This window comes from Carassius carassius, chromosome 42 (genome assembly GCF_963082965.1).
Source record: "Carassius carassius chromosome 42, fCarCar2.1, whole genome shotgun sequence".
Lineage (NCBI taxonomy): Eukaryota > Metazoa > Chordata > Actinopteri > Cypriniformes > Cyprinidae > Carassius > Carassius carassius.
Genome location: NC_081796.1, coordinates 23474513 through 23490507, shown reverse-complemented (window position 1 = coordinate 23490507; position 15995 = coordinate 23474513). Strand labels below are relative to the sequence as shown.

The 15995-nt window shown below is 36.6% G+C and overlaps 2 protein-coding genes across 2 annotated transcripts in view; one reads left to right on the top strand and one right to left on the bottom strand.

Annotated features, from left to right (window-relative positions):
* Positions 1-359: 359 nt before the first annotated feature.
* On the bottom strand, positions 360-14876 carry LOC132124251 (uncharacterized). The gene is made up of 17 exons (XM_059535191.1): positions 14733-14876; positions 11840-11946; positions 11483-11616; positions 11094-11254; positions 10711-10863; positions 10159-10618; positions 9208-9309; positions 6915-7005; positions 6478-6695; positions 6138-6380; positions 4842-4940; positions 4565-4758; positions 2910-3084; positions 2606-2762; positions 1725-1878; positions 1359-1470; positions 360-1277 (listed from the first exon to the last, which is right to left on the bottom strand). Exons 1-17 carry the CDS (start codon positions 14745-14747, stop codon positions 1075-1077), a joined length of 2778 nt encoding a protein of 925 aa, XP_059391174.1. The 5' UTR covers positions 14748-14876; the 3' UTR covers positions 360-1074.
* Positions 14877-15700: 824 nt separating this feature from the next.
* The window catches only part of LOC132124248 (anion exchange protein 2-like), a 43334-nt gene continuing 43039 nt past the window's right edge, over positions 15701-15995 (top strand). Inside the window, exon 1 of the mRNA XM_059535187.1 lies at positions 15701-15770. The gene's annotated coding sequence lies outside the window, so the exon portion shown is untranslated. The remainder of the gene's footprint in view (positions 15771-15995) is intronic.

Below are 15995 nucleotides of genomic sequence, written 5' to 3'. Positions count from 1 at the left end.
GCTCCCGAGTTCAAAACAGGGTTTTGTGTCTCATTTCAATTTAGACTAGACAACTGTTGGCAACAACAATGCATCTGACAGTTTCTCTCGAGTCAGATCAAGACAGGACAGCACCGTGCATTCGAGGTATGTTTCGAATTTAAAACTTGACAATTTTTCAACATAGACCTTTTTTCCAGATACGGTTGAGACCTTTATGATTTTGTATTTTTCAATGTTATTGCATTTACACGCTTAAAGGTACAACACCGGTGCATACAGAAACAGTCGAAATGCCAATGTGATGATGCTGCTATTAATTTGTTTGGTATTTCACAAATCATAACTTTATCATATCATATGAAAAACATCATACGTAAACCTGGATCCAGTTATTCCCAGCAGACTAATAAATCCTCTAATAAAAAAAAACAACAACAAAAAAACAGATATACTAATAAACTTACATCCAACATGAATATACATGTAGGAGTAAAACTTCTGCTAGTGTAGATCCAGTAACATCCCAGTAAATTGACACTGACTTTGGTTATACTTAAATGCCAACTTCCAGTACAAAATGACTTTCCACTTCAGCCATTCAGATGCATTTATCCAAAATATATCTACATAAAATCTTAATTCTGTCATTAACAGCTATATTTTCATTCTTTTTTTGAAATAAAAATATGTTCATGCACAGCTCAGCAATACACAATGTAAAAGATTCAAATACTTCTACATCTGTCATGCAAAGTGTTGATTATCAATATTTGAGCATCATTATTACTAAATTATGACGCCTTCTGCTTTTTTTTTTTAAATACTGTATTACAAGTATCTGTACGTTTAAATGAAATTCATTTTATTTTACAAAAAATCTAAATTTGAAGTGTGCATGTCCATGGCACTTTTAAAGCTCCAGACAAAACTCATTACGCTGTGTGACCACATTCAAATAAGTATTTCAACTTGATTGTCTACCCCAAGTGAGATTGTAGTGCTACTAATGGAAAAAGGAAGCTCTGAATAATCTGCCCTCTGAGAAACAGCTGAAGGGTACTATGCCCATGTTTGAAGAATACACACAGACATCTAGGATCGTCTGGCATCAGTGCCATTATCGTTATCGCTGTCGTCGTCAGACTGTTGGTCTGGAGGAATGGCGCGGGTTTGGCTGGCTCGTATGCTGATCAGATGAGGGCAGGCGGAGATCAGGTTGGCAATGCCAATAAGAGTTACACCTGTGCCATCCAGGTTCACTTGACTCAGCTGCATACGACACAGGAACTTCAGACCTGAGCAATACAATTCAGCATGTTAGAGGCATTTGTTTTACTAGTAAATGATCATGGAGGAAATAAGACTGCACAACGTACCCTGATCTGTGATTCTGGTTCTGCTGAGATTGAGTTTCAGCAGCTGAGGACAGTGAACCAGACCTTGTTTGATCACCGTATCGCCCACCTGTGTACTGGCCAAACCCATCACCTGCAAAACAAAAAACAAACATGTATGTTGAATCCATGCACATTCATCATATATATCTGTTAGTGTTCCTGTAGCTCAGTAGTGTTCCTGTAGCTCAAGTGGTAGAGCATTGCATTAGCAGTGCAAAGTTGTGGGTTCGATTCCCAAGGAGCACATGTTAGGTAAAAAATGTATAGCCTGAATGCACTGTAAGTTGCTTTGGATAAAAGAGTCTGCCAAATGCATGAATAAATGTCTATTTTTTTCTACCGTACCTGCAGATGTGGTAGGTGTGTGATCAAGGCTGCAACGCCCCTGCTGGTGACGGCTGTACGGTCCAGACACAGTTCCTGGAGCTCTTTTAGACTGATCAGTCCCTGCAGCCCGCTGTCACTCACCTGAGTGTTGCTAAGAGACAGCTTCTTCAACCTATCAAGTAAAAGGGGGCGGGTCATCATTACCATTACTGGTAAAATGAAAAAAGACTTCTGAACACTGCTTTAATAAAAGGGTGAAATGAATCGCAAACGAAAGCTCTGTAGGACAATCCTAATTTGAATTGCTTTAACGCAGTCACATAGCAATATACTGATATACTGTTTTTTACTCAGAATATTGGAAAACATACAATACTAAAGTAACTTGAGGTTTTTCAATCAACAGGAAAAAAAACAACAACGACACTATATTTGTTGACAAAAAACAACAGTGTGAATTAGGTTTACAAAAGTGGATTGATTTTCAAGTCTTCTTTGTGGCAAATATTTGCTCTTGGTGTGAATAGATCTTTACATATAAATCAGGGTTCCCACAATTTCTGACCTAAGAATTTCCATTATTTTTCATCTGTTACTAAGGAATGGACAAGGAATTTGAAAACTCATTTCATTAAGTAAATAGTAAATTCTAGCTAAAGGAAGAGCCGAGCATAACTTTTCCAGACACTTTTGAAATTCTCTAATATTTCCAGGTTTTTCATGACCATGGGAACCAATGAGCTACAACAATTTGGGATGTGTCTTGTGATTTCCTAAATAACCGTAAGTAAGCCTACTCCTAAAATTTGCATGGTTGCATTGCACCAAATTAAACCAGAACCAAAGTTTATTTTTTAATTTGGTGTACTACACAGACACTTTTGGACCTAAAGCTCTACCTGCTCATGCTGGAAAGCTGTGTAATGCCGTGGTCGCTGAGCTGAGTGTAGTCAGTCAGGTCGAGCTCTAAAAGCAAAGTCTGTCTGGAGAGAAACAGAAGTCCACTGTCTGTCACAGTGTGTCTGCCAGGCAGGGTGAGCTGGGTAAGCCTGAGGCCTGCATGGAGAAATCAGACAAAGTAGTAAATTATCTTACCTCACTAAAACCCCAAACAGAATTGACTCATTTTTATGCAAAAATCATTTATGCATGCATAAATGATGCATAAAAGCCAGAAATACAAATAGTTGAATTTGGCTGCACCTGAAATGATCTCCAGCGTGCGGTTTCCATCCGCGACTGGTATGCCGGCCAGGCTGAGAGAGGATAGGCTGGGGTGGGTTGCTAGGCACTGGAGAGTATTTTCTTGTACACCTGTGCCGTCCAGGTGAAGCGTCTGCAGGCTTCGGAGCTCTGCGAGTGCAGACACGTCACTCACCTCATAGAAAAAGGAAACAAAAGCAAAATAAATACAGAGTAAACATATAGTGAATTCTATTACGCCATTCTCTCACAGTCTAAAATAAATCAACCTTACAAACAAACCCTGTAACGACTTCATTACTGATTGCGCAAACTAACCGGAGCCTGTTTGAAGGGACAAATACAGTCTACTGTTCATGAGGATATACTAAATAGATCAAAAGTGATAGTTTAAAAACTAAATAAAATATATATAAATAATTTTATATAAATAAAAAGTTTATATAAATAATTTAGCAAAAGATTTCTATAGCTGTTCTTTTGAACTTTCTATTCTTAAAATAAATAAATAAAAATCATAGTTTCCACAAAAATATTAAGCAGCATAACTGTTTTCGATATTGATAACAATAATAAACATGTCCAAAAGCAACAAATTAGAATGATTGACTAGAGTAAACTGGAGATAAATGACATTTTATTACAGTTTGTTTTTTTGATCAAACAAATGCAGCTTTGATAGAGAAGGGAGCAGAAGAGACATTTTTCAAAAAAAAAAAAAACCATACCGTATTATCCGGACTATAAGTCGCACTTTTTTTTATCATAGTTTGGCTTGCCCTGCGACTTATAGTCAGGTGTGTCTTATTTATCAAAATTAATTTGACATGAACCAAGAGAAAACACTGAAAACAGAGCGCCCTTTCGCGGCTGTAGACGGTAATGTTTTCTCTTGGTTCTTGGTTCTAAATGAATGCGACTTATAGTCCAGTGCAACTTATATATGTTTTTTTTCCTCATCATGACGTATTTTTGGACTGATGCGACTTATACTTAGGTGCGACTTATAGTCCGAAAAATACGGTAAATTAATAATAATAATAATAATAATAATACTTTAATTTAAAATGTAATGAGTAGCAGCTCATTAAATTTTAAATATTGCCAACTTTAGACTTTTAACAATAAAAAAAAAAAATTATATATATTTTTTTCATTATTTTGAAGTTTTAGATGAAGCATTGCAGGCCCCATCACAATTTATATTGCTCAACATGACAAAAACGAAATCACAACTGGTTACCTAACAAATCAGATTAATATGGAATATGTCACTTATTGCAGGTAAATAAATCCATACATTTGGATAGACAGAAATCCCTATATTATATACACATTTGCTGCATTATTTATTTATTTATTTATTTATTCATTGATTTTCTTACAATTATTTTTGCATACCTTTCACAGAATGCTGCAGCATTATTTGAGGACGTTTGGTTAGTCTGTAATTGTGATATAATCTATGTTTGATAACCCCATCTATAAATGGCATGTAAATTTAAAACAAACTGTGGGATTGAACCTGCAAACCCTAGATTTCTATACATTTTGATTCATAAATAAAAGTATACATTTTTTATAAAAAACAATAAATATAAATACAATTTAAATGTGCATTTTTTTTTAAAGCTCTGTGAATATACACACATTACCTTGGTGTGTTTAATACTGAGCGTTCGTAGCTGTGGTACACATGTGGGCAGCGCTCTCAGTGTGCTCTCAGTGATGGCCGTGTGATTGAGGCTGAGCTGACACAGCGCTAGAGGACCTGACCCCAGATACATCAGCAGACCTGCATCGCTTACTTTGGTCTGGTCCAGAGCCAGGAACGTCAGGCTGCGGAGACCTGAGATCACACACACAAACAAGAGGATGCATTTATTCATGATAATAATCACTTATGGACTGGTTTCTGACACGCTGTCTCACCTGCGATGTGCTGCAAACAGCTGTCTGTTAGTTTGTTACAAGACGACAGGTTGAGATGCTGAAGTTTGGAGAGGTTGGACAAAACCGAAAGACCAGCGTCTGCGAAATGAAACGGGAAATGATGATATCACAACTTTACAAATCACGTACAAGCAAATCAAGCCTTTAATAAATAGAAATATGTCATACAGAAGTGTAAATATCTTTCTCACAAAGATAACCAGACATATTTCACCCAAGATCAATATATAAACATATATACATATTTGGTGAAATCATTTTTAAGGTGATTCTTTTCATTGTATTCATGACAAATAAGCACATTTTCTCCCAAATTCTTACTACTGCAATTTAAAAAAATCAGTGGTTATCGATTCTAGTCCTCATGTACCACCACTTAGGGGGAAGTCGTGGCCTGGTGGTTAGAGAATCAGACTCACAATCGAAGGGTTGTGGGTTCGAGTCTCGGCCCGGCAGGAATTGTGGGTGGGGGGAGTGCATGTACAGTTCTCTCACCTCCCTCAATACCACGACTTAGGTGCCCTTGAGCAAGGCACCGAACCCCCAACTGCTCCCCGGGCAGCCGCAGCATAAATGGCTGCCCACTGCTCCGGGTGTGTGTTCACAGTGTGTGTGTGTGTGTTCACTGCTCTGTGTGTGTGCACTTCGGATGGGTTAAATGCAGAGCACAAATTCTGAGTATGGGTCACCATACTTGGCCGAATGTCACTTCACTTCACTTCACTCTGCACATTATGCATGGATCTCTCATCACTTCAGACATTTGTTCCATTCAACCGTAAGTGCCCTGCGAAGTGAACATCACAGGATATTCTGCCATGATTTGAAGGGAATGTATACAGTATGCTCCGTTTAAAGCACATTAAAGTGTGCGAGACGTAAAATATTTATTTACTGAGGTTTATTACTTCACATTTTACAATTCTCTAGTAAGTTTGTTCTGTGTGTGAAGACAAACTTCAACGGATTTCCCGTGCTCAGAGAGTAGGGAGCAGTGAATACTTTGAAGGGACCCTGTCAATCAGAACACAGTTCATGCATGGAGCTGGTTATCTGAATCAGGTGTGTTAAATAAGAGACATGCAAAAAAATGCAGAGCGGTGGTACGCGAGGACTGGAATTGAGAACCACTGTTATAAGCAATGTACTAAGATTTATTGTATATTGTATCATATTACATATTATTAAACATTATAACAGTTTTTTTTTTTTTTTTTTTTTTTTTACGTAACAGTAATGAGAATTTTGGGCAACTTATTTGGGATATATACACACCTGTGATGAGAGGAGAGTTGACAAGGCTGAGATGTTTAAGAGAGGAAAACGCTCTCAGTTGCCGCAGCAGCTCATTGGTGGTATAAGGATAGCAATTTAGGACGAACTTTTGCAGTGGGCAGCCAAAGAACAGCTCCAGCGTACGCGGTCGGAGGAGACGTTCACGTGCCATATGAGTCAACAAGAGTTCGACCAGCTCGGGAGTCAAACAGGCTAGGCTGCTGCTGTACTGCATGCTGGGAGCTGAAAGAGCAAGATTATGGTCCAAATCTTGACCTGTGCACTAACGTAATGAGTCAAAGTAATGTCAGCAAACAACATTAGGCAGTCTCTTTCTGACCTGTCATGAGGGAAACGGTGGCCCTGATGGCCATCGAACAGAGAGGGGGCACGCGGGGGGTCTTGAAGGCTTTTTTGGGGGGCGAGGGATGCCCGTGTGGTGACGACTGCTCGTCGTGATGGGCGCCTCGTTGTAAACGCTCTACTGCTGCTTGACCCACAGCTCCACGCAACACACGGCCTTCCTCAGGGTCTGCTGGGTCATCAGGCTCCGCCTCCCTTCAACACAACCAATTGTAGTCACTTAAAGGGACAGTCCACAAATTCTGTCATAATTTACCATCATCAAATGGTTTTGGGCCCCACTGAAAAATATCTTCTTTTGTGTAGTACAGAAGAAAGGAAGTCATGCAGATTTGTAACATGAGGATGAGTAAATGATGACTGAATATTGATTTTCAATTTCACACCCTTCAGGCCCTTTAGAAATCGCCCTACCTGAGTCTGTTGCCCTGCTCCGGCCAGTGATGTCTCGGCTCCAGTCCTACTCTTCCCCTGTTCTCCAGGAAGAACGGCAACTGTGGCAGTCCTGTCAGAGTGAGAGGGAGATTATCTCTAAATTGTATTGATTATTTTGATTTTATAATTTTTTTTTTTTTTAAATTTACTATTTATTTGTATGATCCATAAGGACATCAAGCAAACAAATTAAACAAATTGCATCTTGCTACTACCAAATTAACCAAGCATTCAATTACACAGCCTCAATATCAAAACAGTTGCACTGGAACTAACTGCATATTAAGCTAATTACTATATATTAGCATGTTCACAGGCCTGCCTGGTAAATCTATCCAGCTGCAGTTAATTCCTGAGTGTCTCGCGTGTGCAAATTAACATATGCTTGTCTTGAAAGCATCTGAAAATATTTTATAAAGCTGTCAGCTGCTTTCTTTCCCAGCATGTCTAAAATCCCCCTCATTAAACTTCCAGAGAAAAGAGGCGATATATAGAACATATGCAGTTCTAACACATGAGAGGACAGGCTTTCTTGGTAGTGGTGAGTTTTATCATTTAAAAGAGGTGAATGAGTTTTTACTTATAACCGAGTCTAAACTAAGACAACTAAAGGCATTAACCTTTTCAATATGGGCTTTCCTGAGTTTCTCACACTTTGGTCACTCGCTAAACACCTAAAAACTAGAGCTCGAGCTCGACTAGAGCTGATATTAGGGGGTAGAAAATATATAAAAATATCGGCCGATATTCTTTGTGTATATTATAGTACAGTACCAGTCAAAAGTTTGGACATTTTCCCATTCGTGTGTCCAAACATTTGACTGGTCCTATATATAGAATACATTATATACATAATGCAGTATATACATAGAGTATATACACAAACACATTTTTTGCAATGATCACTCAAATGTTGTGATCAAACACTCAAAATTATGTGACAGAGTAATAAAGGAAAGATATTTAACAATAAATTTTATTATCTAAAATTGGTCTGAAATCAGTCCACAGAACAGAAAAGTTAACAGGTTAAAGCTTTGCATCCAGGTTGCCAATAGCAAACAATGCAACATATGGACAAACTAAGTAATTACACCATTTCAAGCATTTGATCTGTATTATATGTTCTGTACAAATAAATAAATTAATATATTGGTGACAGAGTCATATCGGCCGATAATATCGGCAAAACAATTTATCGGTCAGGCACTACTAAAAACTCAAAGTTACTGAACAAAGATCTAGGATTCAGACTGACCCGAGCACAGCAGTCCAAAGGCAAAAATTCTGTGATTGTTGAAGATAAACTACTGTACGCTATATGATCAGTTACATCTCAGAGAACACACAACTTTCCCCTAATGTTAGCTTCAACATTCCAGGAATGTTCTTTATGGAAAATAAAAGTTGGGATGAGGTTGCATCTATATGATTAAAACAACAGCTAATATAAATTAAAAAAAAAGCATATACATATAGTACCACAAAGCTTTTGCAGAGTCATGAACAGTGACCTTTAATGGGAGCAGATATGAATGTTTTAAAGGATAAAAGCCCTTGAAGAAATGTTGGCAGACTGTCCATTCATTACCATTCTGGTCCTCCTTTATTAGATTATGGCTTTTTCTGATTAAGTGAAGTCCAAAAAGCAGCTGCTTTTTAATCCGTTCAAGACAAACAGATATCAACATCTTTTGTTTACAGTCTCATCAGGAACTTTCCTTTTGATTGTGGCCTGAAGTGCTCGCTTTATCTCACAGTTTTTGGAGTTTCATCCAGATTGGAGTTCACTGTTATCAAGTCAATTCTAATAATGATGTTAATTGTGATGATTTAATTACTGAGAAATTAGAAACAAATTTTCACACTCATCTTATTCATTATTAATGGTGCTGACTAATGCAAGGATCACTATTATTAATGCTCATACTTAAGCAGACCCAAACCTCAAGTATTAAACTTCAGCACTCAACTCTTCCTGCAACTGTGCTAAAACATGAATAGTACCTCAAAATGACGTGGCTACAAGTTTTCTAATTTTTTCCTGGCAAACAATAAAAAAGGTAGAAAGAAATCTCATGGATTTAGAGAGGAAGGAGGAGGTGCCTGAGCCATAACTAGAGTCCAGAATACCATAGAGACTTTGGACTCTTTTTTACCTGAGAAGCAGTCTAGAAACCCCCTTAACAAACTAACAAACACCTAGAACACTCTTGCATCCATATAACACCACCCGGTCAAAATCTACTGTAAAAAGTAGCCGTTTATATACCATTGAGATTAAATGGAGGTAGAACTACATCTTCTGGTTGCTCCTCATTTTCCACATGTTCCACATTTTCTGCTTCACCTCGCACCAGTTTATTGCCTCGTCCTGTCAGAAACAGATTTGTAATAACACAATATTATTTGCATTGAAGTAAAGTTTATGAAGAGCAGGGATTATTATCGTTTTTGTTAATTCAGGTAAAGCTGAAAATAAAATAAAATAAAATAAGGTGAAATACTTGTAATAATGGAACTGAATTTGTTATAAAAATAAATTATACCTAAAATAAATGAATAAACTTAAATGTTAAGCAACAATAATATATATATATATATATATATATATATATATATATATATATATATATATATATATATATATATATATATATATATATATATATATATATATATAATCATTAAGTAAAACTAATACTACTGAAAACATTTTTAATTCAAAAGATCAAAAAAAAAATCTAATATAAATATTAGACGAAAATGTTAAAATGAATACAAAAACAAAATAAAACAAAAACTAAATAGAACTAAAGCCAAACTAAAAATAAAATATAAAATAAATAAACGTTCATTTATAACATTCTTAAATTTAGTTTTTTTTTTTTTAAATAATCAATAATTAAAAAATATATAAACTAATAAAAATAAAAAATATATTAAAACTGAACATCTAAGTATAAAAGTCAATAGAGTGCTGCAGTCTTGACAATCAAATCTTCCATTGGATTCCCTCAAGATTTTCCTGTGTGTTTTTATAATGTTATTTTTCAATGTACGAGTGTGGTAAATAAAAATTGACAATTCTTGGACGTTTTGCAGTCACCTCTGCAGCAATATTATATTCAAAATATTACTAACTAAAAACAAGTATAGAAAAAATAATAATAATAATAATAAGTGTGTGGTGCATTCACAAATTAGTAAAAGTAAATCTTACCCCAGTAGTGAGAGGGCCCTGACAGCGGAGGTCCGACCCCAGGAATCCCAGCATACCCCACTGCTTCCTCCCACAGTTGATGGCGCAGAGGAGGAGGTATCTCAAGTTCCTCTAAAGCTCTGTCCTCCACCTGGGGTTGCTCATCCGGTGGCTCTACCGGCTCTTCCTGTGGCTCCGCCTCTGCCTGCCCTACAACAGCCAATCGGGACACTGGACTAGGAGGGTCCTGAGGCGTTTCGGGGGGTGTGGTCTGTATGCAAAGTGCAGCATTGGGAGTCAGTCCCAGAGACCGGAGGGAGCAGGTTAGCTCAGCTTCGCCAAAGCGCTTTCGAGGAAACCCTTGCAGGAGGGAAAAAGCGGGTAGTGAAGGGTGGCGGCTGGCAATGTATTCGACGACGTGACTTAAGGGAGTGTCCGCAGGAAAACGCTCACGCATTGATTCCCCAGAGGGAAGACGAATCTATAACAGACACAAACAAAACAAACAGGTTTGACGAAATAAAGCTAACAGCATTTCTCAAAAAGCAGTGGAAAAAAGATGAAATCTTGCACCATAAGGATGCAGTGGTTGTCCAAGCTGGTCTCCACACGTCCACCCAGTCTCTGTCCACTTGATGGAGAGGTCTCGGCCGTGGCTTCGTTTTGGGTTTTCTCCTGCTGACTACGCCGGTCCTCTGCTATCCTCTTCAATACCAACTCACGCTCCTGATCAAAGGACAACAGTTACGGTTACTGAACTGGGATAATAATAATTACTAATATTGTAAACAATCTTTTAAAACAGCCATTGGTCACAAATGATGTTGTGTTTTAAAGAAGAGATTTTGTGCTCCATAGAAGAAATCTTGGAATGACGTGAGCAGATTCACTTTTGAGTGGACCAACACTTGCTTCTGGAGATTCACTGTAAGAACATGAACCTTTTACTGATTCACCTGCTTCTTCTGTGTCTTTTCTGCCCGTGCCTCTTGGGCCACTCGCTGCCTCTGCTGCTCGTGGAAATTACTCTTATCCTGCTTGATCCTTGTTTCCAGGGGTGGATGCTCTTTTGCTGTGGGAGCGTTCACAGAAGGTGGTACCAAGACCAATGAAGCACCTAAAAGCAGAAAATTCCTTTGTATTGCATAACATTTCAGATTTCAGTATTAGTACTGCTAATGATCTGCAGCACACTAAACACAAAATCACATAAACTGTGAGTCACATGTGAGTTTATTTGCACAGGAAAACACATTTTCCTTCTGAGAAGCATGTTGACGCTCTACTGAAAGAAGTCTGTTTATATCATACGAATGAGTAAATGAAGAAACTGTGCTGTTAGTACCTGTTTCATCAGACTGTGAGTTGTTGTTGGAGCAGAGAGCATCTTTGGGAGGGTTAAATGCAGAAAATGCCGTCTCTAAAGGACCTGAAGGCTGCTTGAATAGCTTATGCCGTGGACTCCCACCCTGCAAAAGCCTACAGCGCAAATGTGATAATAAATGAGAGGGCTGGTGCTTAATCATGAACAATGCTGTCTAATAACACTTTCAATATTCCCTAAAACCATTGCACATAACCAGACAGGTCTACGACTAGCCTAAACTATTACATAACTGGTCACACTTTTTTCTTTTGGAAAAAAAGGTCAAGAATAACCTATAAAACTTATTTCATTGTATTCATCTGTAAAAACATTTACCATTCAGCTGCTTCTGGTACAGAGAAGAATCCTGCCTGCATCGCCGCCTGTATCTGATCCCCACTGAAGCCCATCTCGGTGAGAGTGCTGACGAACCCTCCTATGGTCTAGAAACACCACAAAAATCTGAGCTCCAGTGCAAAGTTATGAAAAAGTAAGGAAACGTTGCTTAAATGAGATTATTTTGACTTCACATTTTTGGAGATGATAAATGCTACCTTACATACTTCCACGTGTGTTATTTCAGAAATTTTATGACAAGACAACTAAAAATTCATTTAAATGGATGAATTTAATTATTATTATTATAATTAAATATATATATATATATTTAGCAGACGCTTTTATCCAAAGCGACTTACAGATTATATATATATATATATATATATACACAGTACAGACCAAAAGTTTGGAAACTATTTTTAATGTTTTTGAAAGAAGTTTCTTCTGCTCATCAAGCCGCATTTATTTGATCAAAAATACAGAAAAAATTTTATATTGTGATATATTATTACAATTTAAAATAATTGTTTTTAAATTTATTATACTTTAAATTATCATTTATTTCTGTGATGCAAAGCTGAATTTTTAGGATCATTATCACATGATCCTTTAGAAATCATTCTAATATGATGATTCATTATCAAAGTTGGAAACAGTTCTGCTGCTTAATATTTTTTCAGAACATGTGATACTTTGAAGGACACTTTGATGAATAAAAAGTAAAAAAATAAAAATAAAAAAAGAAGCTATGTTTTTAAAATATAAATATTTTGTAATAACAATATACACTACTGGTCAGTAATTTGGGGTCAGTAATTTTTTTTTTCTTTCTTTTTTTTTTTTAAATAAAATCAATACTTTTATTCAGCAAGGATGTGTTAAATTGATAAAAAGTGATAGTAAAGAAAATATATTATTAGAATATATATTATTTGAATTTTTTATTTTGAATAAATGCAGTTCTTTTTAACCTTTTATCCATCAAATATATTAGACAGCAGAACTGTTTCCAACACTCATAATAAATCAGAATATTAGAATGATTTCTAAATGATCATGTGATAGACTGGATGTTACATGTGACACTGAAGGCTGGAGCAATGATGCTGAAAATTCAGCTTTTCAGGCAGAAACTGTGAACATCATTTACACTAGTGCAATGGACAGTAAAGTGCTGCACAACTCCTTGTTCAAGCTCTTGTTCTGTCCAGGCTGGACCATCGCAATGCTCTTTTGGCAGGTCTTCCAGACAGTTCTATCAAACCTTTACAATTAATCCAGAACACGGCAGCAAGATTAATTTTTAATGAGCCAAAAAGAATACACGTCACACCTCTGTTTATCAATTTGCACTGGCTTCCAATAGCTGCTCGCATAAAATTCAAGGCATTAATGTTTGCCTACAAAACTACCACTGGCTCTGCACCCATTTACCTAAATTTGTTACTTCAGACTTATGTGCCCTCTAGAAGCTTGCATTCTGCAAGTGAACGTTGCTTGATTGTGCCATCCCAAAGAAGCACAAAGTCACTTTTACGGACTTTTAAATTAAATGTTCCCTCTTAGTGGAATGACCTCCCCAACTCAATCCGAGCAGCTGAGTCCTTAGCCATCTTCAAGAATCGGCTTAAAACACATCTCTTCCATCTTTATTTGAACCTCTAACTTTAACACTCACTATTCTAATTCTATTCTTAAAAAAAAAAATCTAACTACCTTTCTAATCTTTTTGTATTCTATTTTCTTTTAATTTATTATGCAATTGTGTGTGGGTGTGTGTGTGTACAGACCTCTAACACTAGCTTGCTCTATTCTTTTTTTATTCTACCTGCTTTCTTTTTATTTATTATATTATTTAAAAGCCCATGCTATGTGTACTGTGTTAACCTAACTGAGACTTGTCCTCATCTGTAAGTCGCTTTGGATAAAAGCGTCTGCTAAATGACTAAATGTGTATGTATATATATATATATATATATATAAAATATAACAAAGAATCCTGTTTTAAGCCTGCTTTAATATAGTCATGGACATTCATGCATTTGGCAGATGCTTTTATCCAAAGAAACTTAAAATTTATAAAATGAGTATATTTTATTTATTACACATTCCTAAATAAAAGATGTAGATGCAATCAGCTTAAATAAAAGGCTGTAAAAAGTCTGATTAACATGTGAAGGTGATGACATGAACACTTCTCATACTGATAGCATTGATCATGCACACTGATGCTGTCATCACGGACATCACATGATATCACAGGGGATTTTAGCCTGACACCTTGAGACAGTCTGGTTTCTTTTTCGGTTCATGCATTCTTGTTTGGTCATCAAAAGTGCCATATTTGATATACGTACAATATTTTCTTAACAAGCAGTGTTTGCATTTGATCATGGTCATGATTGACGTTAAGAGCATGCATTAGTTCACATGCAAATATAATTTATTTCCATATTGTTCTTATTTCAATCTACCCATGTTGCCCAGCGAGAGTAGGCCAAGTCAATTCAGTTTTAACTAGCTGAAGAACACTTAAAGCACCTAAAAAGGTGAAATTTTTATATTATCTGATTGCATCGGTCATTAATCTATTTATTTGACAAGGCAATAAACATGCGTGCATGTAAAATCACTCAAGAGGCTTTTCTTTTTAGTTAGGCCTACTGTTCATTTCCTCGTAAGCTTAAAAGAGTTAAAATTACAATGCCTGTATAACTAAAAGCATCACGAGGCAACAATAAAAGGTTGTGCATTATGCTGGACTACAGAAACTTTAATTCACGTATCAGTTTATCACGTTTTATCCATGTTGGGTAAGCTAATATAGCAATGTAATAAGCTTTACAAAAAACATTACAGCCGATTCTAATCAACCATATGTTTCACTTACCGATGTGGAGTCCATAATTGTATTGAATACCCTCAAAAGTGCTCGATATATGGTTATGTTGTCACTTTGCAGAAGATGTTTATTGATTGTCCGCACAGCAGAATGGTGGTCGCTTACGTCACGGGTTCTGCTCCGTCCAGACTGCACGCTCAACGCTGATTGGATGAGTACAGTTGGAAACGCCCCTTTAAGGACATGTCAATTACAGTTCGTCAGAATGATTTTAAAGAAGCAGGCACGTCTCTATCCAGTGGAGTTCATTAACGTTTACTAGTGTTTTTTTAGACGGTCACTTAACCAAAACAATTATAGTTTGCCTACAAAAACAACTAATTTCTTTGTATGTGGGTATTATTTATTTATTTTTTTATATGCATTGTGTGTTATTGACCGGCATATGTCATATTTGGTCAACAGGGTCATGGAACTAAATTAAGTATAACATAATAATTTAATAAATGTTCTTTTCCAACAATTTGTCAATTCTTCAATTTTGTATGAGCCATTTTATTTTTTAATTTTTTAAGGGGTTTACAACCATTTTACTAAAAAAAATTTTTACATGAAAGAAAATGTTTTTTGTATATTTTAAGTCAGTTATTTATTAATAGTTGTATAACGTGTATCGAGTTCGTGGAATGTGCAATTTATCGCGTGGATTACAATAAATTAATTGTTCTATTTGTTTTATTCTATTAGTTTGTTTACCCGACATGCGTTCATTTCAAATGCAGTCATGTTTTAAGCATCCCTGCTATTAATTAATGTCATTGCGCTTTTATAATTCATACTATATATGAAGTTGCAAAAGTAGCCTACAATATCAGACCGGCTTTAGGAAATTCTTCGAAATTGGGTTAGAGTTGTGCATTTAACACATGGATCTCTCTTGACATGTTCATTCACGAATACAGTGTAAATAAAAGCCTGGAGAACATTTTATTTTTGAAAAGGGAAGGAGTTTCTCAGTCGAGATATGTATGACAAGCACGCGCGCGTCAGATGTAGCTCATCGGTGAGGAGGGGAGATCGGCTGAGGTAGGACACATTTCAGACATGCTTAGGGTTTTATTCGCTCAGATACGAACAGACTGTGAGCAGCATCAAGTGTTCTGCTCGAATCGTCAAGGTATAGCGTGTTCGGGTGCATAAAAAGTGATTTTCTGACCGGATTGTAAACATGCACGCGCGCCGGCGTCAGTGATCGGTTAGCTTGAGCTAGCTCTCAGGTGAAATAACTATAAACCGGGATATCTTAAATGA